A 26,965-nucleotide genomic window follows, 5' to 3' on the forward strand; every position below is an offset into this window, starting at 1 on the left:
AAAAATGCACTAATTTTTATAGGCTCAAACATATGACGTCAAAAGTCATGACCTCACGGCGAGCTGGTACGGCAACCTCGGAGCGGCGTCACCACTGGTCTTTAGTTTTGGTTCTTTTCTGGCTTAGCACCTCTTCTCACGGTAATCAAGAAAGGTAATTTTCCAATACAGTTCAAATAACGGTGGGCATACGTGTGCTTTGCATAAATACACAGTCAGACGCGTTCGTATCTGAAAGATAATGTGTATACAGTTACAGGCAGGCGACATAGGACTGCATTTAACATCACTGATTACCAGAAGTAGGCAGAAATAATGCTGCAAGAACGTCAACAGTCTTGCTGCGTTGCTGTAAAAAACACGCTTTACACAATTCATTCAAAAAGGAATAACCTGCGCAAATACGCCCATTACGCATCCACGCGCATTTTCAAGGAATCGCATGTTCCTTATTGTCGCAGAGACGCCCTATGAAAAATAGAGAGAGCGAAGCTGAAATATGGCGTATGGTTGCGAAATTTTACATCAGACACTTGCATTTTTGCACCGAACAAAAGTATACTCCACGCAACGTTCGCCCTTAACACTTTATCGAATCGGCATCGAACATTTCATCACTTTATCGGAATCGAACGGTGATGTTTGCAATTATGTGTCAGCACGTCTTTCAGTACACTTCTTCGGTGTTGCAAGCAAGGTTTAGACAAATTTCCAGGAAACATAAAATCACTTTTATGTGGACAAGTGCAGTCTAGTCCGCTTATACGAGACTCCAGTATTTCGATTAACTGCCCATATAAAGCATGGAAAGTGACCCTTTGAAAATAGTACGTAATTCTGCAGAAGGATTGCACGATCACACCAAATTTTGTCAGCAGCACTGCTGAAACCATAAAGTTTCATATTATTTAGAAACTCTATGGCTGAAACTGTAGCGGCGCGACTATGGCCGTACCACCTCATCAGCCATTAACAACTCCGCGGGGTGACCAGCGGGTCTGCCGTGAACTGACCTGCGAGAGTGCTGCATGGCAGGCACACCGACACATTATCCGACCCGCTGTGCCGAAAGTCGTTTAGTGCGCGAGCTCCCTTTTCTCACTACTTCATTTACCGCTTTCCTTTCGCACTATTGTAGGTCCGCGCACCATACTGCTCTCTGCTCCTTTTCTCTCCTTTCTCCTCTCTCTCTCAAGCTGTGGCCACATCCGGAGCGTTGCGCGCGCCCGCTCATTCATCTTTTTATTGCGATAGCAATTATATGGACACTCCAAGCGGATTTCTGCCATCGGCGTCGTCGTCGCCGTGAAGTTCCGTATGGAGTCCAACGGCGATGAAATCGTCGCCGCGCGCCGTATGCTGTATGCGCGAGTGAAAGCGCACGAGGGACGCGCGCTTCACGGGAAAGCGAGCGCACGGCGGAGAGCAAACGCGACTTCTTCCGTCGCGCGAAAGGCCGTGAGGGGACAGGGGGGGAGGCGACGTTTAGCTGCGGCACCAAATGCTTATTTTTATATAAAAACGTTGCGAAGCGAGAAGGTGGTAAAAACTTCCGACGCTGCTCGACGAGTGTCCCGTTCTGATCTCGTCGAAAACCTCCAAGCCGCCCTCAGAGGCACCGGCAACAGTCACCAACACCGCGCGCGTTCGGTGCGAACGCGGGCAAAACGCCGACGGCGTCGACAACAGTTCTGCGTGTTGCTGGTGCTGCTGCATGTCCTTGTTTATATAGGTGATAAAACTACTAACCTTACTCCGTGTAGCTCTCTATTAATTTGCTATCGCAATTGATGCTTCGCCTTTCGGCTGAAACTGCGACACTTCATTTCGCCTTTTATTATTTCTCTAAACTTTAATTCGTCTAATGAAGCAACAGATTAAATAAATAACTGCTGTTGTCTCGATTCGGTTTGAAATTTCCGCTCTTTCCGCGGCGCGTAGCGACCTAACACTTAGGAGACACGATCGTCAGCGCGCATTGAATGCACTGCACTTGTCAGCTTAAAATGGCCAGACCTGGAGAGGGGCACTTTGACACTCCTGTCCTGCTCGAGACACGCTCTCGCGCGCGTTGTTTCACAGACGTGCGACACGAAAAGAGAAGCGACAAGTACCGGGGGATGACATCAGGCGAACCTAGCGGACATCGGTCCTGCACCGCTTTGAACCACCCCAGAAAGATTAAAAAAAAAACATTTTTTTAGCCTTAATGATTACCGTTACCTTAGGAGACACTAAAATGAAACACACCATTAGTTTAGGATGATAAAGTATTTATTTTTTTTTTTGCAAAACGATACTAACGCGATAAAAGGTTGATTACAAGAAGAAAGAAATAACGACCAAACGCCCCTCCCCCCGCACCCCCCTTTTTTTTAATTTCCGCGCCGAAACCATAGCGCGGATACATCAGTTTTAAAAAGTTGAATTGTGAGGTCTATCGTGCAAAATCACAATCTGATTACGCCGTAGTGGGGGACTTCGGGTTAATTTTGACCTCCTGGCATTCCTTAACGTGCACCTATAAATTAAATACACAAGCTTTCTTGCATTCCGGGATCGAAGCCGCGACCTAGTAGTCAGCAGCGCAACGCCCATAAAAATAAGGTGATATTCCGCTTATTCTTCATCGCTTTCAACAAATAATCTTAAGAAAGCAACTTTCTGAGAAAAAAAAATCCCACAAATGTTACGTCTCTTTAAGAAAGCTCACGCCGGTACAGTTGTTCATACACTTTTTGAAAATGGGGTAAGCACAGCCGCGCATCTTCGTCACGTAATGTTTCATAACCGCATGTGTGCCCTTGCACGTCCCAAAATACGACACTCCCAAATGCATCGAATCCCTGATCCTTTTTCGATATCTCTGAAATGACTAATTTCGGCGAAAACCTTAGAGACCATAGCAGAACATTTTCTTGCATAACTTAAAAGGAAAACTGAAGCGCGAAACAGGACGAGACGAGTACAGAGGACTGGCGCTTTTTTCGGTGTCCAGTGACACTAATAAAATTTTGATTATATGTTCTACTCTGCACTCTGATTATCTGTGTCAAACGATATGGCTGCAAGTCATTTAGTTTTACTTAAAATGAATTTTAAAGATTGGTAGCGTGTTCCCGACTGATGTACACGAATGTATGACTTTTTACTGGCCACCCCGTGTTTGTTACGCCAGAGGCTACACTGCCAGCTCGCCCAGATATGACGAAGCAGATGCTCTGTTCTCGACACGCATGGCGGCTGCACGGCCATTATATCCGCCATGTTGACTCTCTGATTGGCTGTCGAGAGGCCACGTGCTTTGAAATTTGTGCCGGGAAACAGAAGTTTTGCAAAATGCAATTTTGCGTTTTCATCAAAATGACGAAACGTGACGTGGAGCTGCAAATTTTATCGACTAATACTTTGTTCATCTCCTTGGCAGCTATATTACGACTTCAGCGCTTTAAAGAGAAAGAGGGCGGTAGCGTGCAGTGCATCTGCAATTTCGCGAAAATATGGTGGCGGCCGAAGGAAGCAACTATGTCAGCTTGCTGATTGGCTCGAGGAATATGTCGTGAGGTGCGTCACAGGAAGAGCCGTTTCGTAAACGTTAATTTGAAGTTGCGTGACGTTGAGCTGGGCCGCCATTGCAGAGATTTTCCGCCATAATTTGTGGTGCGAAGAGCCGAGCGAATGGGATGAGCGGATTGGATGAGCGAATTGGATGAGCGGCCATATGCAATGGCGGTCGAGAGGTATGCGTATCGTCGCATTTTCCCTATCATTTGGGGCCATGAAAATCTTTTGTTCACAACGCGTGCTCAAAGCACTTGCATTGCTCTCGGGTGGTGTTGGTATTTGTGTTTTGGGCCATCATTTTATATTAAAAAACACGTTTATTTGAAATAATATTGGTTGAACATTACAAACCTTCTGCGACTTTTTGCATTTTTCACTGCTGCATTTGTATTGTAGTCAAGATTAATTACTTTTCGCATAATCAGAGGCTATGACAACGACGGCTTTTTAATTTATAAAAATAAATGTACTATCCCGATGGAAAGAAACGCGAACAGCGGAGCGCGTGGCCGAAGCATAACTGAAGGTGTAGTGCGCGCCATCCTGTCATCACCATTCACAGGCGGGCACATCCGGTTTGATCGCGCTGTGCGATGGTGCGCCCCCTATCCTGCGAAATTTTCGTTTCTGTTCTGCTTTTCTTTTATTTTAAAACGATGAAAGCTGACGGCACAGTAATGATGTAAGCGCAAACTGTACTACCGCGATGTAAACAAACGCGAACCACGGAAAGCGTGGCTTTTGGCACAGTCAGCGCTAGTGCGAAGATATGGGTCCAACTCCCATATGCTTTGGCTGTCGCTATTTTCAGTCGGCGCCACCGTAGCGCTAGAATCTTGTTCCGGCACTGCGTGTGCGTTCCGAGTGTCAGATATAACTAGCTGATGATAAGCTTTCCTTGCCAATACCGTGCTAAAAGCCACGCTTTCCGCGGTTCGCGTTTCTTTTCATCGCGATAGGTACAGTTTGCGCTGTCATCATTACTGTGCCTTTTCCTTCCCTCGTTTTCAAATAAAAGAGAAGCAGAACAAAAATATTGCAGGATAGGGGGCGCACCATCGCACAGCGCGATCACACCGGATGTGCCCGCCTGTCAATGGTGATAACAGGACGGCGCGCACTACAGTTATGCTTCGGCCACGCGCTCCGCTGTTCGCGTTTCTTTCCATCGGGATAGTACACAGCGTTTCTTTCCATCGGGATAGTACGCAAGGCGGCGCCTTTAAGTTTGCTCACGCAGTGCGAGTAAGCAGCGAAGTGAACAAGAGATGGCAAAGCCGGCGCTTGCGTCGCGCAAGCGAATACATGTGGCGCGCGCAACGCTATCGATGGTATTCGGCCGCTTCTCTGTTAGACGAGTCGGGCTGAGTCACTTGCGTTTCACGAGATCGCGATAACGCGGCCTGGAGCGTGCGCTCATCATCCCTGGTAGGTCGCTTATGTTAGACAGTTTTAGCAGAGCGCCGCTCCGCTCAGATTTCACGCTCTGAGATACTGCAGAGAACTGCGTAGATTTCACATTTGATAAGCGCGTCTTGCCGAGACGCGACCGACGCGCTATCAACTCGGCTGCATAACGACGAAGAGGCCAAGTAGACACGCTGTCACGCTCCGCTCAGTCGGCTTTGTAGCGGAGCGAGGGATGCATCTTCGCTTCGCTGACGGCACGAGCGTTGTGCGCAAGCGCACTAGCGTTCCCGCTAAGTGGTTGTGTGTAATTTGCTAGCATATGCCCGTCTGAGCGGAGCGGCCAGCAAGCGCTCAGCTAAAACACTGTTGTCTCAAGGTAGAAAACAAGCGCGTGGGCGGCAATTACGATGACTCATTCAGTTTCTCGTGGGACACGGATCATACCTAAAGCAGCGGACGATGGCTTGTTCGCAGCAGGGCCGGTATTTTGTAGCGATGACTTTAAAAGTAATAATGCCTTTTCGCGCTTTGTCAGTGGTCAGAGCGACGGTCCGCGCGCGTTATCAACGGGATCAGCCGGCCGTGAGCGGTGGATAATAAGACTATTCTAAAATAAGTCACAAGGCATCGCTACAAAATCGCGGCCCAGACGACGGAAGCGAGAAGCGTCTTTTTGGGAGGAATAATCGTACGCTTTGAACCAGTTGCATTATTTTTACCGAGGAGGAAGACTGTTTTTCTTTATCAGGAACGTTAGGTTTAGTGCCTTAATTTCCGTTCGTTAGGCAAAACGTCAAATTTGCGTCACGTTACGAAAGCAAATCGGGGCCATCAGCGCCATTTTGTAAGCATCGTGGCTACGCCACGCGTCGAAGAAAATGGCGGAATGTCCAGAATAGAGCCCCTGGCTCCTCTTCCTACGAGACCGCGGCCGACAATGGTCGTTTTGACCGACGTGATAACCAGTGCTTCTCTTTGTCTTCCCGCAGCGCAATGCGTCGAGTCTGGGGCACGTCAGCTGCCTTGCGCAGCGGGTCGAAAGCAAACGTCGATTCTTCAGCGCTCAGATATATCGTCGCTGAAATCGCCTCGGCCTAGTTCTAAAGCTCGAAAAGATGCCATCCACGAGAAGAAATCGTCAGCTTCGCTTTCTTGGCGTTATTACCACGTGTGCTGCGTGTTTACATTACGGTAGTGTAGGATCTAACGTCATCGACTCATCGTAGCCGTCACACGAAGCAGCTAACCGTTTCGGTACCTCGGTTATTGGTTATTTAAAATTATTGGTGAGTTTCTATGCAAAGTGAACCACCCTACCAGTGACAGGACTGTCAATGCCATTTGAAAATGACAACCTTCTAACATGATATAAAAATATTTAGCAGAGAATTAAGAATGCTTACGTGTGGTAAAAACGAAAGCACTATAGTCCATAACTGAATAATCAACTTAGCCCAATAAAAAACAGACACAAGAAAGGGAGACAAAGACAAGCCTTTGTCTTCAACGGCAAGTCTTTGCCTCCCTTTCTTGTGTGTGTTTTATTATTGCGCTAAGTTACTTGTTCAGATATGGAAAACCAACTAGCCCAACAAGTAATTCCTCCACTACTGTCCCTTTGGTGAAATGTTTTCGATTGATGTTTTCGATATGCATTAAAGTTCTTTCTGTTGATTCGGCAGCGATGAAATCCGAAGATTAAGTGACGCGCGGGAAGCAGCGCGCTCATTTTATACTCATGACGTGGCGCCACCTCCTACCCACTGGTTACGCCGTCACGTGCCCAATGACGCACGCACTAGGCACACCTTTAGTCAACCACACCCGTGGAGCCGCCGAGGCATCGGGGAAGCGGGCTCGTCTTAATTTAGTTTGTTTACAGAGACTTCCCTTTGAAATTTGACGTCAATCCGGGCATTTTTGACGTGTTTTTACTCTTTGCGCCGTTGGCCATTTTTGGTACCATCGCTCGGTCACACCGCCAACGACGACGCTGGATTGTCGCGTATGCTTTCGCATTAAAACGCCAGAGTTGCACTTTAACCCAAGGTTTGACCCCATCACCGTCACCAGAAATTTTTTCAGGGGGTGGGGGGCTTGGCAGGCGGCATACTAACAAAGAAATTTCGGGGGAGGGGGCACGTGCTCGGTGTGTCTCCCTCGCCTCCGAGTGAAGAAAACCTTTCGCGACAGCCTGTTGAAGTGCCACTTCAAGGGCACCTCCGACGGTTTTTTTTTTTTTAACTATATTAGGAAATCGTCATTTTCAAATGGCATTGACAGTCCTCACCGGTAGGGTGGTTCAGTTTGCTTAGACTAATTTTAAATAACGAATAAACGAGGTACCGAAGCGGGTAGCTTCTTCGTGTGACGTCATAATGAGTCGATGACGTCAGACCCTACACTACCGTAATGCAAACACGCAGTACGCGTGGCGCTAACGCCAAAACAGCGAAGCTGATGACTTCTCCTGACGACACGGGGAGCTTTTACAGCTCTTTCGAACTAGACAGCGGCGATTTCAGCGACAGGATTACAGTGAAACGTAACAGCGTGAGCGCCGAAGGATCGCAGTTTGCTTTTGACCAGCCGCCGCCGCGCGAGGCAGCCCAAGCTCAACGCATTGCGCTGCGGCAAGACGAATTGAAGCACCGGTTAACACAAACGATGACCGTCGTCTCGAAGAAAAAGGAGCCAGCTTCGTCGTTTCTGGACGGTGTAGTCTCTGATGTCACAAACACAGGGTGGCCAGTAATAATTTATACATTCGTGGGAACAGGGAACACGTAGTCAATCTTTCATTTTCAGGAAAACTAAATGACTTGCATCCATATCGTTCGACACAGATAATCAGAGTGCAAAAGAGAACGTATATTCAAAATTTGGTTGAGGTTAGTGGAGAGCGAAAAATCGCATGAGGTGCCTAAGCGCAGAGCACCACTGGTTTAGTGTGTAGGGAATGACACTACATCGAAAGTGACGGCGCCAGCACCGCGTCGTAATGACATCACGAGTTTGCCAGTGGTCATCGGGTCGCGCCAGCAATGCGACCGTCCGTCCGTGGAGGACCGTTCGCGTTTGCAGTGGATCACTCACAAGCGCCGTCGGCGAACATATGTTGAGTGACAAGCAACAAAGACGCGGAAATTGTTTTCGCCATAGCAGCTGTTCGTTCAACTCCGGCATTTTCTATTGGAAGCGACGCACCCTTTTGTCGGGCTGTATAGCCACTGCTAGCAGCGCTCTGCACATCTGCAGATGCAGCGGATTCACAAAAAGTTCAACTGCTCGCACGCCACAACGCAAGGACTATCTGGAAGTTTAATAGAGAGAGAGGGAGGGTAACTTAATGCGCCAGTTGCAGTGAAAAGAATGCGATTGAGACAACGGGCGAGTGTTTGCTATGTACCCGCCGATGACTACGATATTTAACCGGCAGTCCCAGTTTATGCGCATGTTCCTTTTATATTTCATTTCATAGAACGGGCCACTATCAAGCCATGTTGCGTAAGCGCACCATTTAAGGACAAGAATAATTCAGCTCACGTTCTAAAAATTTTGTCGAAACTAGCGAAGAATGCGCTGAACACGGTGAAAATTGATACCGCGACTGCTTCAGTGACTCGGTTAAAAAAGCAACTGTTTCAGCATCAGCAACGTAGTCTGAAGACGCTAACGTGATTTTACTATCTCCGTGAAGACATGCCGAAACAAACAGGATATCGACGATGTCTAAGAGACCACGGGATCTTTTGCAGGCCGATCTATTTTGCTTAATACTCGGAACTACCGCACTTGAATGAGTGGAAGCGAGACACTGCTGAACTCTAACCACATCTGCCACAAATCCATGCAGAGGCGCTTCTCAAAGTCAAGATGGTTCGCGGTGTAGCTCGTTTCCTTTGTCCTCGTCTCTCGCGCTTATCCCAACGCATAGTGCTTCTCCCAAGCTTCACGAATTACCGCCATCTCTTAAGTGACAAGTTGAACTACCGGCGAAGACAAGACATCAATCATCGGCGAGCCCTGCAGCCTTCGCTACGAGGCTGCAGTGCTCAGTTGGACTCAACGCATCGGCTTTTGAAGCCACATGTGTCGGAGGTCGTCCCGACACTGTTGCATTGCGGGCAACGAAACAATGGCTCGCAAAAAAATCAGAAACTGGCCGTTGTCTGCTGCAGGCCGTTCTCGTTTCATCGTAGCACACAGCCGACGAACGGGACACGCGGCGGCGACCAGTTTCACAGAAAGCGTGCGAGCGGCGCTCTGGCCGGAATGGGAAGCACGTGCACTTGCCGGCGACGTGTTTCCCGAGTAGGCACCGAATCCGCGCGTGGCACAAGTCTGCGGGATGAAATCCTCCTCGAGGCAGCGAGCGAACCGTTGGCATTGAAGTCACGCACGCAACGCGGTCCGCTGCGGGATTCCGCAACAGGGGAAGAACCATACCTGCGCGCTTCTTCGCGCAGGTAGCCATAATGCCCGTGACGTCATGAGCATCGCCTTCGTTTTCCCCTCCCCCTCTGTTCTTCACATTTGCTCTGAAAGAAGGTGCTCCTGTTCGTTCGCGGAGCCTTTCGTCTCCGCTCGCTCCCTCGACGACACCAGCAGCGCGGACTCCGCACGCCAACCACAGACGGCACGCAGTCCTCCGAGAACGATCTCCAAACACGGTTATCAGCGCCGGATGAAAGGTCGCGCGAGTTGCGACTGCGCGCTCTGCCAACCGAAGGGACCCCACTCGGCTTTGTAATCGGGCAATTGGGGCGCGCCGATATAACGGCCGGCCAGTCAGTGCGCACGCGTTTGAGAGTGAGTGAGCGCACGGCCGATCACTTTTTGTTTTTGTCGCTCCGCACGCAAGACAACCGTGCGGAATGTCCCTGCCGCCAGAGAGAGGGAGAGAGGTCTCAACAGAAGAGCAACTCGTTTCGGAATCGGGGACACCAATGTTGACGTGCGCTTCGGATGTTCTCTCACCCCACGAGAGCGGCTTCTAACTCGCCGCCGACTGGTAACTGCCGGCTGCGCGTACTACACGGGGACAGGAATCGCAGCTTACCTCGTCGCAGGTGCAGGCCGCCACCCGTCGTCGCTAGATGGTCTCGGTGCGGGTCTTCTTCCCGCGACGATAAAAACCCGGGCAAGAAAATAACAAAAAAGAAAGATACGCGTTCCCGCGAACAGGCAGCGATAACGCAACGCTCAAAAGAAAGCGGCACACGCGTCGCACAGCCAACACCTGAAGCAGACGAACGGAGCACACGGCGACGTAGGGCCCCCTTGCGGCGCACGAGCGAAGCGCGCAGTCGAAGAAAAACCAGTCGCCCTGCTGCTGTTGACACAGCTGAGCTTGCGCGAAGCAAGGTCGCCGCGGAGGTCGCTGTGAAAAGAACGCGTCAAAGGAAGACAGTACAACGGTATGCGGCACTCACGCCGTCGCCGCACTAGCGCGGCTGCCGTCAAGAGACCCGACAATTACACGCAACTTCCTTTTATTAAACAAAACATCCGCACACAGCCTCTTCCGCGTGATACAGCTACCCGCGCTACCGCTTAATAAAAACTAATGCTGACGATCTACACAGCCGAAGCATCTAGGGTATTGACTATCACATGGCACCAAACTTAACAGCCTCGTTTTTATGAGCCGAGAACTCTTTCCATGTAAGGATTTAAAAACATGTCCTGGGGGTCCAACTTCTGCCGGATGACACACCATTTGGAGAAGTTCGGGTACATCCCTTGGAACTCTTTCGAAGTTGCATCATAAGCCTGGCAGAGGACAACAGGAAAACAATGGGGAAGGATTTGTGAAGCATAGTCATTAGCACTTACTATTGACGATAGATGAAGAAACACGGCACAAGAACATACAGAAAATGACAGCCCTTTGTTTCCTGTATCATGTCCTCCTTTTCCGCAATTCTTCCATACGCGAACAAGCGTAACTTTTTTCCTAATAATTTTTTTTCCTTTTTTCCTATTTCTTTTATTGTTGGGTGTGCAATGAACCAAAACAAGTGGTGTGACAAGTTTTGATGTGGCTCTCTTTTGTAGCAAGAAATGTCAATTGGAAAATCATATTTTTTGGTTATTCAGTCACTGTGCTCTGAGGACTCACTTGATCTGATTAGTTTTGGTCAATTACATAGTTCAAGTGCAACCCATAGTGTTGCCAAAAATTGTTTTGTTATGATGAGGCAAATTAAAGTTATGAGTGTTGGCGTGAGACCCACATTTATTATTTTTTTAATTATTACATAGATTGTGAGGCTGCCATGTACCTAAAAAAATTTGTTCTACAGCATGACTAGTAATCTGTATTTATTACGTTCTCCTTAATATTTTTCCCTGGAAGTTGGCCTCGTAATTTAAGTGTGTATGCACTTATCTAGGTACCTTATAAAAGTTTTGCTGGACAGGTATCGCCACCATATCAGACAAGACGGATGGACAGATGAACAGCCACAGTAATCTGTTTTCAGCTTATAACCGCTCTAAAAAAATAAAAAATAATAAAAAATAAACAAAAAAATTAAAAACACGAAACTCAAATTATCTTGTCACAAGCACATGCTCAGGTGTCTCATCCTGGAAATTTCTGATTGATGCCTCGGTCATCATCCGACTCGCTGCGGTAGCTGAGAACAAAGCCATGGGTTTGTTTCCCAGCCACGGCAGTTGCATTTTCGTGAGAGTGATACGCAAAAATGTTTATGTACTTAAATTTAGGTGCACATCCCTACATAAATGTCACACGGCTATGATTGCGACTAAGCCCGATCTAGATCGAAATTCTCTACCGCAATTGGCTCCCTCCCACAGCTTACACAAAGGAGCCAATCACGATACAAAAAATTAGAGCCCTATCAGGTTTGACCGCGAGTGAAAGTGTGCCGTGTGACACTTGTATTAGGTGCATTCATTTTGACCCAGGACGGTCAAAATGAATTTGTACTGTTTCACTAAGGCGTGCCTTATAGCCCTAGAGATATGGGGTTACAAGATCCAGCCACAGACTAATTTAAACATTAACTGATTTTAATAACAATCAATCTGTTAAACTGAAACATATGACAATTAATTCATGGAATTTCACATTCCGAAGCAACATCAGGGCTTTAAGAGATGACATAGTGTAGAGCTGCGGATTGGCTTTGACCACCAGATATATTGCGCACTCTTCATATATTGTGCACTGAGAGCCCAGTACACAAACGTTTCTGCATTTATGCTCTATAAAAATCTGGCTGTCACCACTGTAGTCATAAGTGTAATGACACAGCCAATGGGTCACAGTGAAGGACGCGGGGAGGGAAAAAAGGAAAAGAAAGAAGCGAGAGGTTCTCCCTTATTTTTAAATTCTTGGTTGCATTTCATTGCGACAATTGGCACTTCCTGCAACAAAGTGTGATCGCATTTTGTATTTTTACCATGTTCCCTATCTAAATGCTCAAATAGTTTATTATACACTAGTCGGTGCACCATAAATGCAAACACGGTTTTTATTTTAACATTGTTTTATTTGTTCATGCACTTAAGCGAACTTGCTTTTGAGAATGCAAGCTTTCATAAAGACATTTTGCAGATCATTCAAAACAGCTGCACTTGAAGAAGGAAATGCAAGTGAAAACAAGAAAATATATCACAATGCACTGAAATGAGTACTGCACTTTTTTGGAGACAAAAATCCTTTCAATCATTCAACAAACAAAGAAAAGGTGCGGCAATCAACATATTGAATTTATTAAATAGCTTAAAGGAGTGCAACATGACATTTATGACTTGCCATTTCTTATCATTAAACGAAGGTCCAAATTGACTTAAACACTAGAAGAGATACCCAGAAGCATCAGAGTGTCCTAAATTAATTACTATACACAACACTTGTTTCTACAACATGGCTTCAGTTTCACTACCCAGAAGATGAACGTGCCATGATGTCATGATACACTGGCTCAATCCATTCCTGTGGCCACTGCAGGTACTACATGCAAATGCAGCCAGAAGACACATGTGGACTCTTTTTTATGATTTTGTGAGCAACGTCATCATATCTAGCCTTACTGCTACATGGCATCACCAAATCTTGCTTTGTGTCATGACATACCAATAATGTCGATGGCCCTAGGGCAGAACTTCTGAGACAAATTTTAGTATTGAATTATTAAAATATTATAGAAGTATTTCCCAACCTTCGTACTTTCCAAGTGTCATCAAGAAGTGTGGTATGGTTTCTACCCTTTAAAAATATATGTCAGTACTTGTTTAGCAACTATATTGAAGCAGCAGGGAACATGTGCAGTCATGACAATTTAAAAGGGTTAGTTATGCCAGCCGAAATCAGTGACTGACTATAGCTGCCTCAGGAGAAACAAACGCAGCATACTGAAGCCTGTTCTGTTGAACTGTGACTGTCCGTTCCAATTATACAAAACTTGGACGCCCAGCAGAACACAGCAAATGATGTTAATAAACTCCAATTTTCAAATGCAGAATGCTGTGTTCTCACCTTAGCCCAGTGAGGCCGTCCGCCGAGACTTTTCATGATGCTTTCATAGGCAGTCCAATAACGCTCATAAGGCACTTTCTTTCCATAAGGCCTACAGGAGAGATTCAAATCAAGTGACAGACTACGCAAGAATGCCCTCTGAACCACATGAACCTTAAAACACACACACACAGAGGAAAAGAAACATAATTGGGCAACCAAAGTTGGCAAGTCTTCTTGAGCTGGCTGGAAGTACACAATGATATCTGCAGGAGTGTGCTAAACTGGGCTGTGGTTGGTAAATCATGAGAACGGGAACAAACAGCACTTAAGACGGGATGGTGAGAGCATGACAGACAAGATGCTAACTAACAACCACTGGTTTATTGTGGGGAATGCAATATAGAAAAAGCAGATACAGTGCAGAAGACACAGTGCTTTGTCTGTCGTGCTCTCACCGTCCCGTCTTAAGAGCCGTTTGTTCCCAGGAGTCCTACTGATATCTGCAATTTAATTACTATAAGTCCACTGCAACAGCTTACGCACTGGCATAATCATTTCAAAAAACTACGATTGTGCATACTTTAAATGTTATTTCACTGAAAATTAAAAAAAGAAGTTATACAGCCGATCCTGGATATTTCGAACTCGAAGGGAATCGCGAAATAGTGCAATATATCAATGATATGAAATATTAAAAAACCTATTTGAAGCTTATATGAATCCTCCACACATGTTGGACTGTTTTCCTGGGATTGTGAAAAGCGGGAATTTACCGATTTGCAGCTCCAAGGCAGTCTTGAATGCAAAGTTAAATCAAAACATGTTAAATACGTATGACACTGTGTTCATGACTAAAACAAGGCAGTCTTGAATGCAAAGTTAAATACAAACATGCTAAATATGTATAACACTGTGTTCATGACTAAAACAACTGTGCAAAGTACAAGATAACAGCGAACAGACTTGCGCTTTCTCCTGCTAGCTCTTTGTTAAGGCAAAAGCCTTAGATGGCTCATGGGTAAGAAAATTCACCATCCGGCGTTAAGGCACCAAAATTGATGGTGCGACCATTGATCGTCGAACCCACAACCATTTGTCTTAATAAAGGAGACGTTCATTAAGGTTGTATTATATGAGTTAAGACACTTGACCCCACGACATCTGGTGGGAGTAGAACCCACAACCTTTTTTTTTTTGTCTTAGAAATGTGTGTAAAAACACAATCATTCTTCAATGTTTAAGTTGATTATCTGAAAATGCAGACATTACTACACGATAAATTACAATGTAATGCATAGGATGGATAACCGGTGGACCATTAGAGTTACAGAATGGATACCAAGAGAAGGGAAGCGCAGTCGAGGACGGCAGAAAACTAGGTGGAGTGATGAAGTAAGCAAATTCGCAGGCGCAAGTTGGAATCAGCTAGCGCAAAACAGGGGTAATCGGAGATCGCACGGAGAGGCCTTCGTCCTGCAGTGGACATAAATATAGGCTGATGATGATGATGATGAAATTACAATGTACATTTAGCTATTTAAAAATATTGGCTAATTATAACTTTTGAATTATTGAATTTATGTTATGTGTTTATGTCATGCCAGCTTATCAGAAGTATCAAGACTACCACCACTTGTATCATATCTATCTCCAAAGTGTGGTACAAAATATGTTTTGGGAATGAATACCTCGAAAACAATGCTAGTCTCAGGAGTTGTGACAACTCGTACAACAGTACTCAGTCGAAATCATTTTAATTAGCCACACATAAATTCGAATTTGTCATGAAAGTAATGTATTGCACCTCAACAAGCCGTATTGCATTGTCTTTCACATGTGATCTTCAAAAAAAAAAAAAAAAAACTTCCTCATGAACAACAAAAAGAAAGATAAACCAAAGAAGCAAACCAACACATAGCCAGTACTGACAGCAGCCAAATAGAAACATTGCGCACTGCCTTACATAAACACACATGCGCATTTGCTCCGTGCACATCTGTGTGATACCTGCATTGAGTCATCATTGGGTTAGGCTGCACAGACAGCATACAACAAGAGTTTATTTCACATTTTATCCTCCTAACAATTGCTTCTTTCGAAGAGCTGGTTTGGCAGACTATGTTGCTATATACGCACAAAGTGACCGTTTATTGTATTTTGTGAGGGGACATGTCTGTAAAGCGTGCCGTGCTCAGAGTTTGCCCAGGACCATTAATATGGTAGTGAACAACTTCCCTCACCTTGAAAGCTTTACCAGAATTATCGAAGAGGGCGCCTGTGCGGTATTTAAATAGAGTACCAGCAGTCAAGCTAAGCGAAGCGCACTGCCTTATCCCTCATACCACATCAACGAGAGACCTATGGTCGATGGTGCCACTGTACGTCCTCGGAACTAATATAGAATGTGGCAGTGAACAGGAGTTCGATACACATGTAGTACTGCGCTATAGTTCTGCATGGGATCTCCAAGGGGATGTTACAACTCTTCAATAGAATAAACAATAATTTGACAGTATCAGAGCTTGATATATCCGGGACTGACAGCATATACACGAAAGGCAAGAGGAGAACAGTGCTTCCCGAGTGCTTAACACTTGGTTGGCACTTGTACATTTGTCAAATGAGCTGTGATTCATTGATACCATTTGATTGATGGTTGCAGACACAGTAGAAGAGCGAGTTCCTGCTCTTCATTTCAATGGGCTGAAGCTATACCCCTGCACTGCAGAACATCCAGGCCAGTGTTGTGTAGCGACATTCCAACACATTAGTGCACATATTTACAGATGCAATTGACATCATTCTCTTCATGTGCAGATATGTGCACAGGTGCATGCTGTAGCTACATGATTGGAAGCATGATAGCAGAGAAGTGTACAGGCCACATTTAATTTTATGGCCAATTCCGCAAGTTCATTCGTGGAAATAAAAAATAAGTATGCAAACAAGCACACACTGTTAAAAGAAGTCCGCTGTAAAACAAAGGAGTCTTCGCAGTAGAAGGGCGGGAAGGGGAACTTTTTTGCCCGAATGAGCGTAACAATGCATCCATACTGGCCGTTCGAATCAGTCCGGAAGCACCAGATCACGAGCGAGCCGATCGCGCTGAGTGCGCTAGTCGCCGTCGTTGTCCTCTTCCTCTAATATTTAACATACTCCGGGGCCTGAGATGGCGAGTTCTAAAGGGTACAATTTCAGCACAGGTCGGATCATCTGTGAGCCACTGGGTATTTTAACTTTACATGCACGGACTTTGCCCTCTTTACTTTGGATGCAGTCACTTACTACACCAGTCTTCCAGAACATTCTGGGAGCTTTGTCTTCGTGAATAATCACAACATCACCTTTACTGATGCTATAAGCTTTTGATGCTTTCCTCAAGTGAACGCTTCGAAGCGTCAGTAGATATTCACGAAACCATCACTTCCACAGTCATTCCATTATTAGCTGCCTGTGTACCCACAAACTGAGCAGCTCAGTCTTTCTTTCTCCCCGTTCATCCGACGTTTTAGGATTAGACAAGAGACGGCTGCCAACAAAAAAAATGAGACGAGGTTAGAATGTCTGGCTCTTTAGAAGAGTAAATTAAAGTTATGGGTCTGGAATTCACAACGGCTTCTGTTTCAGTCAGCAAAGTGCTCAGTTGTTGTACATCAACAGACGCCCTTCCCAATAACCACTCCCAAAAACCACCCCACCAAGGAGCTCTCTCTGGAATAAATTTCCAAGTTATGGCGTGGGTAGAGCAATACTGGCTGACTTCCTCTTTCCTCAACAACTGGTGCATGGAAGCTAGCTCACATGCAGCTTTCTTAAATGTAGTAGTGTTGTCTGAGTATACTATTCGTGGTGCTCCACATCTTGCACAAGATCTTTTGAAGGCCATGAGGATAGCCTTTGTAGTAAGTCCAACCACATGCTCAAGGTGAATTGCTCTAACTGCTGCACACGTTAATAGCCCTATGTACACTTTAACGCCACTCAAAGCGTGAATTGCACACACGATCGCTGGGAAGAGGGGCTGCCGGTGCACTCGCAGCCTTGAGTCGGAAACGAGCACAAATCACACATTTTTGGAGCACTCTCTTCACTGCTTGTCGTACTCTGGGCACCCAAAACCGGGCGCGAAGTTCATTTAATATGTCACCGACACTGCCATGGAGCACAATTTTGCGAGCTTGCAAAATGACGAGTCGCGTGACCACGTGGTTGCACGGCAGCAGCACAGGCGTCTTTTTGTTGTATGTGACATCGGCGTTCTGAAGGCCAGTTCTAATCCTCATGATGCCCTTTTCGTCGATAAAGGGATGCAGGTCTCTTATGGATGGCGTCTTGTCGAGGTCTTGTCCCACATCAAGTTGGGCTCTCTCTTTGGCATAGGTATCTGTCTGCATTTGCTTGAACCAGATGTTCTCAGCTTCTTGAACTTCAGTAGCTGTAAGTGATCCTTCTGTATGCGACGTTGGTGATCTACAGTTGTCCACGAAGCGTTTTACCCATGCTGTCACTCTTGCCATTCGTAACCAAGAACTAAATCATTCGGCACTGAAAAGTGGTTCTCTTATCACGCTCACCAGTACAGGAACGTTTGTAACTCGGAAGAAACTTGTTCGTCTTCCGGTCCAGAATCTTGAGCGTCAGATGTCGTTGGCCAACTATTTGCCGCAGGTAGAAGCCAGTTAGGTACTTTCCACCACAGCTGGCTATTTCGAAGGTTTGTGAGCAAAAGCCCACGTGTCAGCAGATCAGCCGGGTTTTATGTTCCCGGACAGTGATGCCACTGGTCTGGATCTGTTACTTGACGTATCTCGTTAACTCTGTTATAAACAAATTGCTTCCACTTGGTTGCCGAGCTTTGTATCCAACGAAGTGCTACAGTTGAGTCCGTCCACAGGTGCACTTCTATTTTCCATTGCCTCAACTCTAGAGCCTCCCGCAAGAACTTTAGGACTCTAGAAGCCAGAACCGCTGCTATCAATTCCAAACGTGGTAACGTGATCCGTTTGATTGGAGCTACTCTACACTTCGAAAACAGAAGCTGAACATCAACGTTACCGCATTGATCTTCCATTCTCAGATAAGCTACAGCACCGTAAGCAATAGAACTGGCATCAGCAAATACGTGAAGCTGGGAGCTTGAAGACTTGTCCAATAATAACTTCAGCTCACACCTGGGAAGTGAAAACACCGGAGAGCATTTCAGCTCATCGGACCAAGTTACCCATTCATGTTTAAGTTGCTCAGACATAACTTCTTCCCACACTGTGCCGTGCTCCCACAGTCTCTGAAAGAGGACTTTAATCCTAACGACGAACGGTGATAGCCACCCTAATGGATCGAAAATCCGTGCGGTCGTCTGAAGGACACATCACTTGGTGTCGTTCTTTTTTTCAAGAATCTGCAATAGAGATTCCATGTTTAGAATAAGCTTGTCAGCAGCTGTGTCCCATAGCAAACCAACAACTTCCGTAGTGGCCATTCCTGAGACATAGTCCAATCTTTCAGTGATATACTTTCTTAGCTCATCATCACTGGTGGACCAATTTTGCAGCTTCATGCCCGCTTTGCTCAGGATGAGATTTTCTTCTTTATAAAGATGGAAAGCTTCTTTTGAAGAAGAAACTCCTGTGACAAGATCGTCAACGTAGAAATTCTCAGAAAGTTGCATGGCATATGATCTCAGCGCAGGATCGACGTGCTTGAAATGATACTGGAGCGTCGCTGTTAAGAGGAATGGACTTGCTGTAGTTCCAAATGGCACTCGTGTCATCCTATACTCCATTATTTTCGGCACATGTTCACTTGACATTGGCGTGCTGTCAAACCATAAAAACCGCAAGGCGTCGCAAGTTGGCGCTCTTTCTGTCTCTTTTTTCAGGCTCTTGAATGCAAATTTGAAGAAACGCCTTTTGTACATCTGCATTAATTCCAATCTTGTGTAGCCTGAAATTTACAAACATTTTAACCATGTTGTTGCTGATCTTCGGTCCTTTTTCTAATAATTCGTTCAGAGACACTGCTCCATGTGTGTGTGACGAGGCATCAAAGACCACCCTCAGCCGTGTCGTCGAGGATGATTCCCTGATAACAGCATGGTGCGGCATGTAGTAACATCTCTCTGCCACGTCTTTTCCGCTGACTCTTTCAGCGTGACCATCCAGTTCATACTGCCCGACTGCCTTGTCGTACTGCTGAAGAAGCTCCTCGTTACTACCAAATCGCCGCAATAAACCATGTAGGCGTCGAACCGAAACACTTGGTTGTCTGCTAGGTATGTGTCAACAGATTTCCACGGTAGTCGTACCTCCCGTTCTTGAATGCTATGTTCTCTGTGAATTGCCTGACCACTTCATTTCCATGCTCGTCATGGGTAGACGGGTCAGAAATGCCTATGCTGTCGAGATCCCAGAAGTGCTGTAGGGTTTTAGACATGTCCGTACCTGTGCAACTCATGCGAAGGACACAAACGTGTGCGCGGACTTCTTTAAAAATGCAACCGTCGCATGGTACAGGCCGCCCTTGAAATGTCCAGCCAAGCTTGGTGTTGATCGCAGCAAGTCATGTCACTTCATCATGCGACCAAACATCAGTTTAGCACGAGCTTCCACATTTGGTCGGCTCCAATGAGCAAGCTTATGCCGACTTCTGTTTTTGGCCAGGAAGAATGCTTCTGGTTGTCCTTTCCGCATGTTTCCATCTTCAATGACCTTCTGTCAGCAAACCTGAACATGAATGTGCTCAAGCAAATCACTATAGAAGAAAACCACAATTGGCTGGTTTTCTTGAATGGGACTGCTAAGAATGTTCCCTGGCAAATTAGTGGAAAAGATACTAACGATGCAGAATGGAAGGGACAAGGAAAGTTAATAGACAAGATGGGCATGGGACATGAATTGATTTTACTGCAAAGAGATTGTAAATGTGGAAAGGCTCAGACATGCAGTAAACAGCTGCAAGAAAAACCAATACAGAAACAACACTCATTACTACTCAGCAGTCATGTATGCTGTGCAACATCCTGACTCAGATAATCAATTTACTTCTAAAGATTCCGATAAACAGCGCTCATGCACTTTTTTACGTTCTTTTTTATTATGATACTACAAATCGCCGGAAGGCATTGCTGCAGGGGGGGATGTTACAGAGGGGGGGGGAAACGCAAATAATGGTTGCAAGGTGAACACACCACAAAACATAGCCAGAGCAAGGAAACCAAAAGCAAACACACCAAGTACATAGTTTTTGCGAGTCAGGATAAGTGCTACGCGCTATCATAAATATGCTGTTTTAGCTCATACACGAAATTTTTGTCGTTTGTCGACACCACAGCCTGAGGCAGTCTGTTCCATTCTTTAATGCTGCGGGGAAAGAAAGATGACTGAAATACTTTTGTTCGGCAAGAAATTTCACATATTTTTCTGTTATGGTCACGTTCTTCTTCTTTCTGGGGTTTTACGTGCCAAAACCAGTCCCTGATTATGAGGCACGCCGTAGTGGAGGGCTCCGGATTAATTTTGACCACCTGGGGTTCTTTAACGTGCATTACAACGCAAGCACACGGGCGTTTTTGCATTTCGCCTCCATCGAAATGCGGCCGCCGGGGCCGGAATTCGATCCCACGATTTCGTGCTAAGCAGCGCAACGCCTTAGCTGACTGAGCCACCCCGGAGGGTAAAAAATTATTTATGTAAAGACAGGTGCCGTCCAAAGTGTTATGGTCACGTCTTTGTGATACGTAGATAGGTGGTTTTAGGAAAACGTGGCGATTGATGGCAGAATTATTCTGATCAATTTGATTTAATACTGAACACCTAGATACGGTACAGCGGATATCAAGCGTGTCCCAATTGAGCATGTTTTTCAGGGTGGTGACGCTAGTGTTAAAATGATACGAGTTAGTTACAAACCGCGCTGCATTATTTTGGTTAGCTTCTAACATATTAGCAAGAGTCCCACACTACAGCAGCGTATTCCAAGATAGGGCAAACATCAGAAAAATATAAGACCTCTTAGACCTGACACGACGCTTTCCTGAAGTTTCTTCTAAAAAAGTTAAGTACGCCGCTAGCTTTTACGGTTACGTAGTTTATATGGCTGTTCCAAGTTAGGTTCGATGAAGATATAACTCCTAGGTATTTTGCTTCCTCAGTTTATTGCTATTTGGTGACCATTTAAATAGTAATAGTTTCCTATGGTTTCCCGCTTTCTACAAAACCGGACATAACACTTGGAAATATTTAATACCATATGCCATTTGCAGGACCACGAACCTATTTGGTCGAGATCTGCCTGTAAGGTAGTGGTGTCTACGTGATTGTTATTGTCCCTATAAATCACACAGTCATTGGCATATAATCTAATCTTGGATGTAATGTCTAAACCTATATCATTAATATATACTAAAAACAAAAGTGGTCCCAATACGGACCCCTGTGGAACGCCTGAAGATACTAAGACCGAGTCTGAATCGGATCCGTTAATTACTACTTTTTGGTATCGGTTTGTCAGATAATCTTCTAGCAATTTAAGAAGCCATTTTATATTTCCCTATAAAAAATGCAGATTAGTAATAGGGCAGGAAAAAAAGCAGTATATTATATGAGGCCTCTTACACAAAAAGGAGCCGATAACTGTGTGAACTTTCCTTCAATTGGGATCTTGAAAAAAGAAATTGATTACAGTATAATCTCATTATTTCGAACTCTAAGGCGACCGGAAATTTATTCGAATAAAACAGAGTTCAAACTCAGGAGATCGCTTTAACCCTTTGAAGGTTTTTGCCGTGTCTGTACGGCGGCGGTTTTCTGTCCCGCAAGGTCTTTTCCAGTACGGGTATGGTTTCAATCTTCCGTTTTAAATTTCGCGCCATAATGACGATGCATGCTCACCGGAGGTGCTGCCACCTTTTAGGACTTACAAGAAGCGTTTGACATTTGTGCTACCTTCTTGCGGAGATAAACAGAACTGATTTTTAGTTTCAGCGCGTGCGTCGCGCAGACTGCGGCAACACCCCTTCCGCGGTTTCGGTTTCGCCGCGTGATCGCAACGGAGGCGCGCGAAACGTGACTTTTCTCTTTGTTGGCACTCCCTTGAAGGGGCGGCGGAAGTTGATTTCTACCTTTATTGGCGCTGCTCTTAGCTTGTTTATCACCGTCGCTCACGAGGTATTCTCACTCTCTGCGGCAACGCGCTTTCGGTTATGCGTGCGGCTGCCCAAGGCAGCCGCACGCAGAGAAGATGTCATGTGTGTGCCAAAACAACTCGTCGCCCCAAGAGGAGAACAGACACGCGTTTTTGGTGTGCAGACTGCGATAAGGCGCTGTGCGTAGAACCGTGTTTCAAGGAATACCACACTGAAATATTATTGAACATTTGGAGTTTTGAGTGATGCCGACATCAAAATACCGTTTCTAATTTTTTTTCACTATTTATTCCCGACTTTATACATTTTGTACATTCAATATCCACAATAAAGTAATTTGACCATCTGGGAAAGTTTTTTTCAAAACAATTCGACCTTCAAAGGGTTAAATATAGCGCCTGACCAATTGTGCAATACAGCGTGTAAAACTGAAACCGTTCCGGGGCTTGTTTCCTCTATCAGCATGAGACAACGGGAAGATGCCGGCACCAAAAGGGCAGTTCGAATTATCCGCGAATTTAAATTAAGAGATTTTGAATTATCGGAATTTCACTGTACCTCATTCGAAGGTTGCATGGCATGTGTACATCACGAGAGGTAAGGACTGATATCTTCTGCATTCGTTTTTCTTGAAGAAATTTGCTGCTTGTCCTTGCTATGTTCGCAGTCCTTTCATATTCAAATCAGTTTATATCCTGCATACTTCATGTCCCTTAACCATCCATTTAGCACACCTGTCAACCTGTGAATATTAAAATTCATAAAATTCGTTTCAACCTGAGACCATGACAGAGGGGTGAGGTAGCACATATTCATTTAAAGCTTGCCTTGAGCCTTTAGTGGGATACATACGCACTGTATTAACAATGGTTTAGCTTCAGATGCAGCACACAAATAGCAGCAACAGTAAAGTTGGAACAGTCAAGAGCGACAAGCAGAACATTTTTTGTTACACCACAGTAAGTCTTTCATTGACTTTGCTGTTGGAGATTTAGCCTGCTTCATGAACTTTTCTGCAACAATTTGTTTGAAGCAAGCGTCCCTCTAGCACCTTTACACCATAAGAAAACTTCACCGGGGACCAATGAGTGGAACTTTCTTGCCAACAACATTTACCATGAAACTTTACAAGACATGTAATGCAGTAGAACCCCGCTGATACATTTTTCATGGGACCCTAAAAAAAAAATGTAAGAGCCGGGAAATGCAAGCGCCGGGAAACAGGAAAAATTGAGAAATGGTAGTAGTGTTGAACTGCACACAATATTATTTCAATTCTTACGTGTGAAAAAAAGTCGTAGTTTTTCCTGACAGCCGAAGTATCGATTGCGATAGCAAATTGGTAGACAGCTATACAAAGTAAGCATAGTAGTTTTATCGTCCGTATAAACGTGTACACATTCGCTTATTAACTATGTTAACAAGCATGGAGTCAGCACCCACAGGCAAACATGAACACATACCACTCGATGAGCGCGGACACGCGCTGTCAAACGCTGGGGTGAGGAACTAAAGCGCCGCTGCAGAAGTGAGCGAAGTGACCTTCGTGCTGTTGTCTATCGCTTCAACGCAAACTGAGCGCCGAGAACACACAGCATGCACAAAGCTACGAGCCGCCGACGCTCCTACATTGCGTAGACTCTGCCCCCAAAGCAGATCGCGTTCAAGATACGGCTGCCGCACAGTACGCAGTTGATGCCAGAGCACAACGCTGCCCGCTATTCCTCCCCCCTCACTCCCTCGCCGGTGCCTCGAGCGCAACGGAAGGCGCGCTTCCTCCCTGCTTTTCTTTATTTCACGCGCTGAGATTTAGATGCGGTCGTCGGCTCCCCTAGCAAGCTTTCACTGGCACATACAGCATACGGCGCGTGGCGACGGCGTTATCGCCCTTGGACTTTATACAGGAACATCTATGAGCCAAAACCAATTTTAGGGCTGCAATGCGTCATAGACACCATCTTTAGATAGCAAATACGGATCTCAAGGGCCACTTTTGCTGGCGGAAACTGAAAATACATCATAAGTGTCGCTCCCGGCACTTTGGGCGGCCAATGCCATCATCAAGCAACCAAGCCAAGCGACATGAAAAATCAAAATGGCCGCTCGGGCCAGCGCGGGTTGGCAGTTCGCAACGTACGATGCGGGAACGGTCCCACAGTTGCGACGTAACAGCGGGGTTACCAATGCATTGGGTTCTATGGGAGCTGTGCCGGGACCGGACGAAAACGACGTAACAGCCGGGAAAACGCAGCACCCAGGAACGTAACAGCGGGGTTCTACTGTATTGTAAATGATCCCAAGTTTGTAAAGTTCACGTGATGTTAACATGTTCGGCCATTCCAGGAGCCAACTAGCCTGTACTTTCAGCAGTACTACTAACTACACTTTAAAAGGAGGTAAAAAAGCTGGGTGACTGGCCAAGCACAACAGCTGTTGTAAAGCCGCATTACAAAGAAACTGCAGCTTCTGTTGCGGCACATTAAAAGAATGGAAGAGTTGAATAAAATACATAAATACCTATAGACCGTTTTTTCATGGGCACCGCCATTGCGTAGGCAGTGGCGCCATCTATGGGCAGTTGGCACACTCGCTTGGGCGAACACCCATGTTGTATGCTGTGGTGTACATTCGGCGGCAGTTTCTGGTGGATTTTTTTGCACTCGCACGGTCTATTTAGCATGAAATGGTGTCTTCTATGTGGGGAATGGTCCTGTGAGGCGTAGTGGAGGAATTTAAGCCTGAAGTAATTAAGCGGCTGGAGTAACTGCTGGTGTTAGGGCGGACGGAGCAGCCAGCGCGAGGTGCGCGCGTTTGTTTGAGCTTACAATCAGCCTCGGATATCAGTTAGGTATTTCTGAAAATTCTTTTCACGAATATTACCTTACTGCAGCATTCTCAGCACTGTAATTCTAAGCTCTGCTTTAGCTGCAACGAGTAGTTACGAAACATTTGACGATCCTAACAGCGTGGGTACCGTTCTGCTGGAGAATAAGTCAAGCTGTTTACTTTGACAAGCGTTCAAGTTGTTATGTGTAGATACACTGGGCGACTGCCTTATTTGCTGGGCAAGGTTTCCGCCTACAAATAAAATAGTTTGGTTCATAATAACCGCATACCATACAGTGTGAATCACACTTTTCGAGTGGTCGAACGACCAGCTGCAGACTGTGCGAGCACCCGAGGCAGTACTAAATGCTGTGTTATAGATCTGTTTGCTCTATAGAGCGTATCGTCCAAGTGGCCCAAGCATACGGCAGGACCATGCGGAGTCTTATTGCGTCGTTATCCGGTGTTCTGTTTTATTTTGCCGCAAAAGAAGAACATATGAACTCCTTTTTTTTTTTTTTTTCAGTCTCCTAAGTTCAGTCATTTACGACGCATTCACCCACGTTACGGAAATTGTGTACATACAGATAGCTGTTGGATTCTCTTTATGCGATCCCCTTTGTATATTGTGCCTTACAGGGCAAAAAAGACAATGCTGATCTAAGCATGAAGCAATTGTGTGTATCATGTTGGCTTGCCAACCGCAGTGCTCACTGTATTGAGCAAAGCCTTCGGCCTCTTACAGGAGGCTAACGTAGACATAGTGATTTGAAGTCTACTAGACTTAAAATGCGTGAGAACGATGCCGGTGGCTGATGCAAATGTTTTACCACAACTCTTCGTCGAGTGAAAACCGATACATCCAACATAGTTCACAACACATACACACACCGCGGCTGACGATGCACGTCGCATTTTTGCACATGCAAGAGAAATTTCCAGATACTGTAGCTGCTGCTGCTACACCTAAAGGCTACACAGTGGTTGTTCGACGACCTCGTAAGAACTGACATCCCGTAAATTGCACTCGGAGCTAGCTAAAACACCTCCGAATCATTCCACAGCACGCGACCGGCAACACATTCAAGCCGCACCGCGCCGGCTCCCACAAGCCAGAGAGGAGGAAAGGCTAGTCGCACGCGCTTTCCTCCTCGCCCGATGAAAAGGTCTATACTTTGCTTTGAAGAAAATATATTTATTTAAATGAAGTGTGTTGCAAGAGAACACAACAAAGTTGGCTTTGCTTACTTTGTGTGTGTGTGTGAATATCTTCTGTTCTGAAGATGAGGTAGTGGCTACATTCCTACTGATGCAAGGTAACATAATGCAGTAAAAGCTCTTCAATTTGAATTCCACGGGGATGCTACAAAAATTCAAATTATACAAAATTCAAACTAATGAAAGTCAGAGAAAAAATAGCTCGGTTAAAGTGCGTACAGTGGAACCCCGATTATAAGACTTCAACGGGACCACGCAAAACCGTCGCATAATGCGGGGGTCGCATAATCGAAAAACTAAGAATACCG

The 26,965-nt window shown here is 45.7% G+C and overlaps 2 protein-coding genes across 4 annotated transcripts in view; both read right to left on the reverse strand.

Moving 5' to 3' along the window:
• Positions 1 to 10,227, reverse strand: part of LOC119433476 (cAMP-dependent protein kinase catalytic subunit 1) — a 408,857-nt gene extending 398,630 nt beyond the window's left edge. The window contains exon 1 of the mRNA XM_049658854.1: positions 10,037 to 10,227. The gene's annotated coding sequence lies outside the window, so the exon portion shown is untranslated. The remainder of the gene's footprint in view (positions 1 to 10,036) is intronic.
• A 225-nt stretch (positions 10,228 to 10,452) lies between these two features.
• The window catches only part of LOC119433475 (L-gulonolactone oxidase-like), a 63,190-nt gene continuing 46,677 nt past the window's right edge, over positions 10,453 to 26,965 (reverse strand). For all 3 annotated transcript variants that reach the window (XM_037700704.2, XM_049658863.1, XM_037700702.2), the window contains 2 exons: positions 13,490 to 13,580; positions 10,453 to 10,749 (listed from right to left, as the gene is read on the reverse strand). In XM_037700704.2, coding sequence (XP_037556632.1) covers positions 10,618 to 10,749; positions 13,490 to 13,580 — 223 coding nt within the window. In that variant the 3' untranslated portion in view covers positions 10,453 to 10,617. The remainder of the gene's footprint in view (positions 10,750 to 13,489; positions 13,581 to 26,965) is intronic.

Source organism: Dermacentor silvarum, chromosome 11, assembly GCF_013339745.2.
Source record: "Dermacentor silvarum isolate Dsil-2018 chromosome 11, BIME_Dsil_1.4, whole genome shotgun sequence".
Taxonomy (NCBI): Eukaryota; Metazoa; Arthropoda; class Arachnida; order Ixodida; family Ixodidae; genus Dermacentor; species Dermacentor silvarum.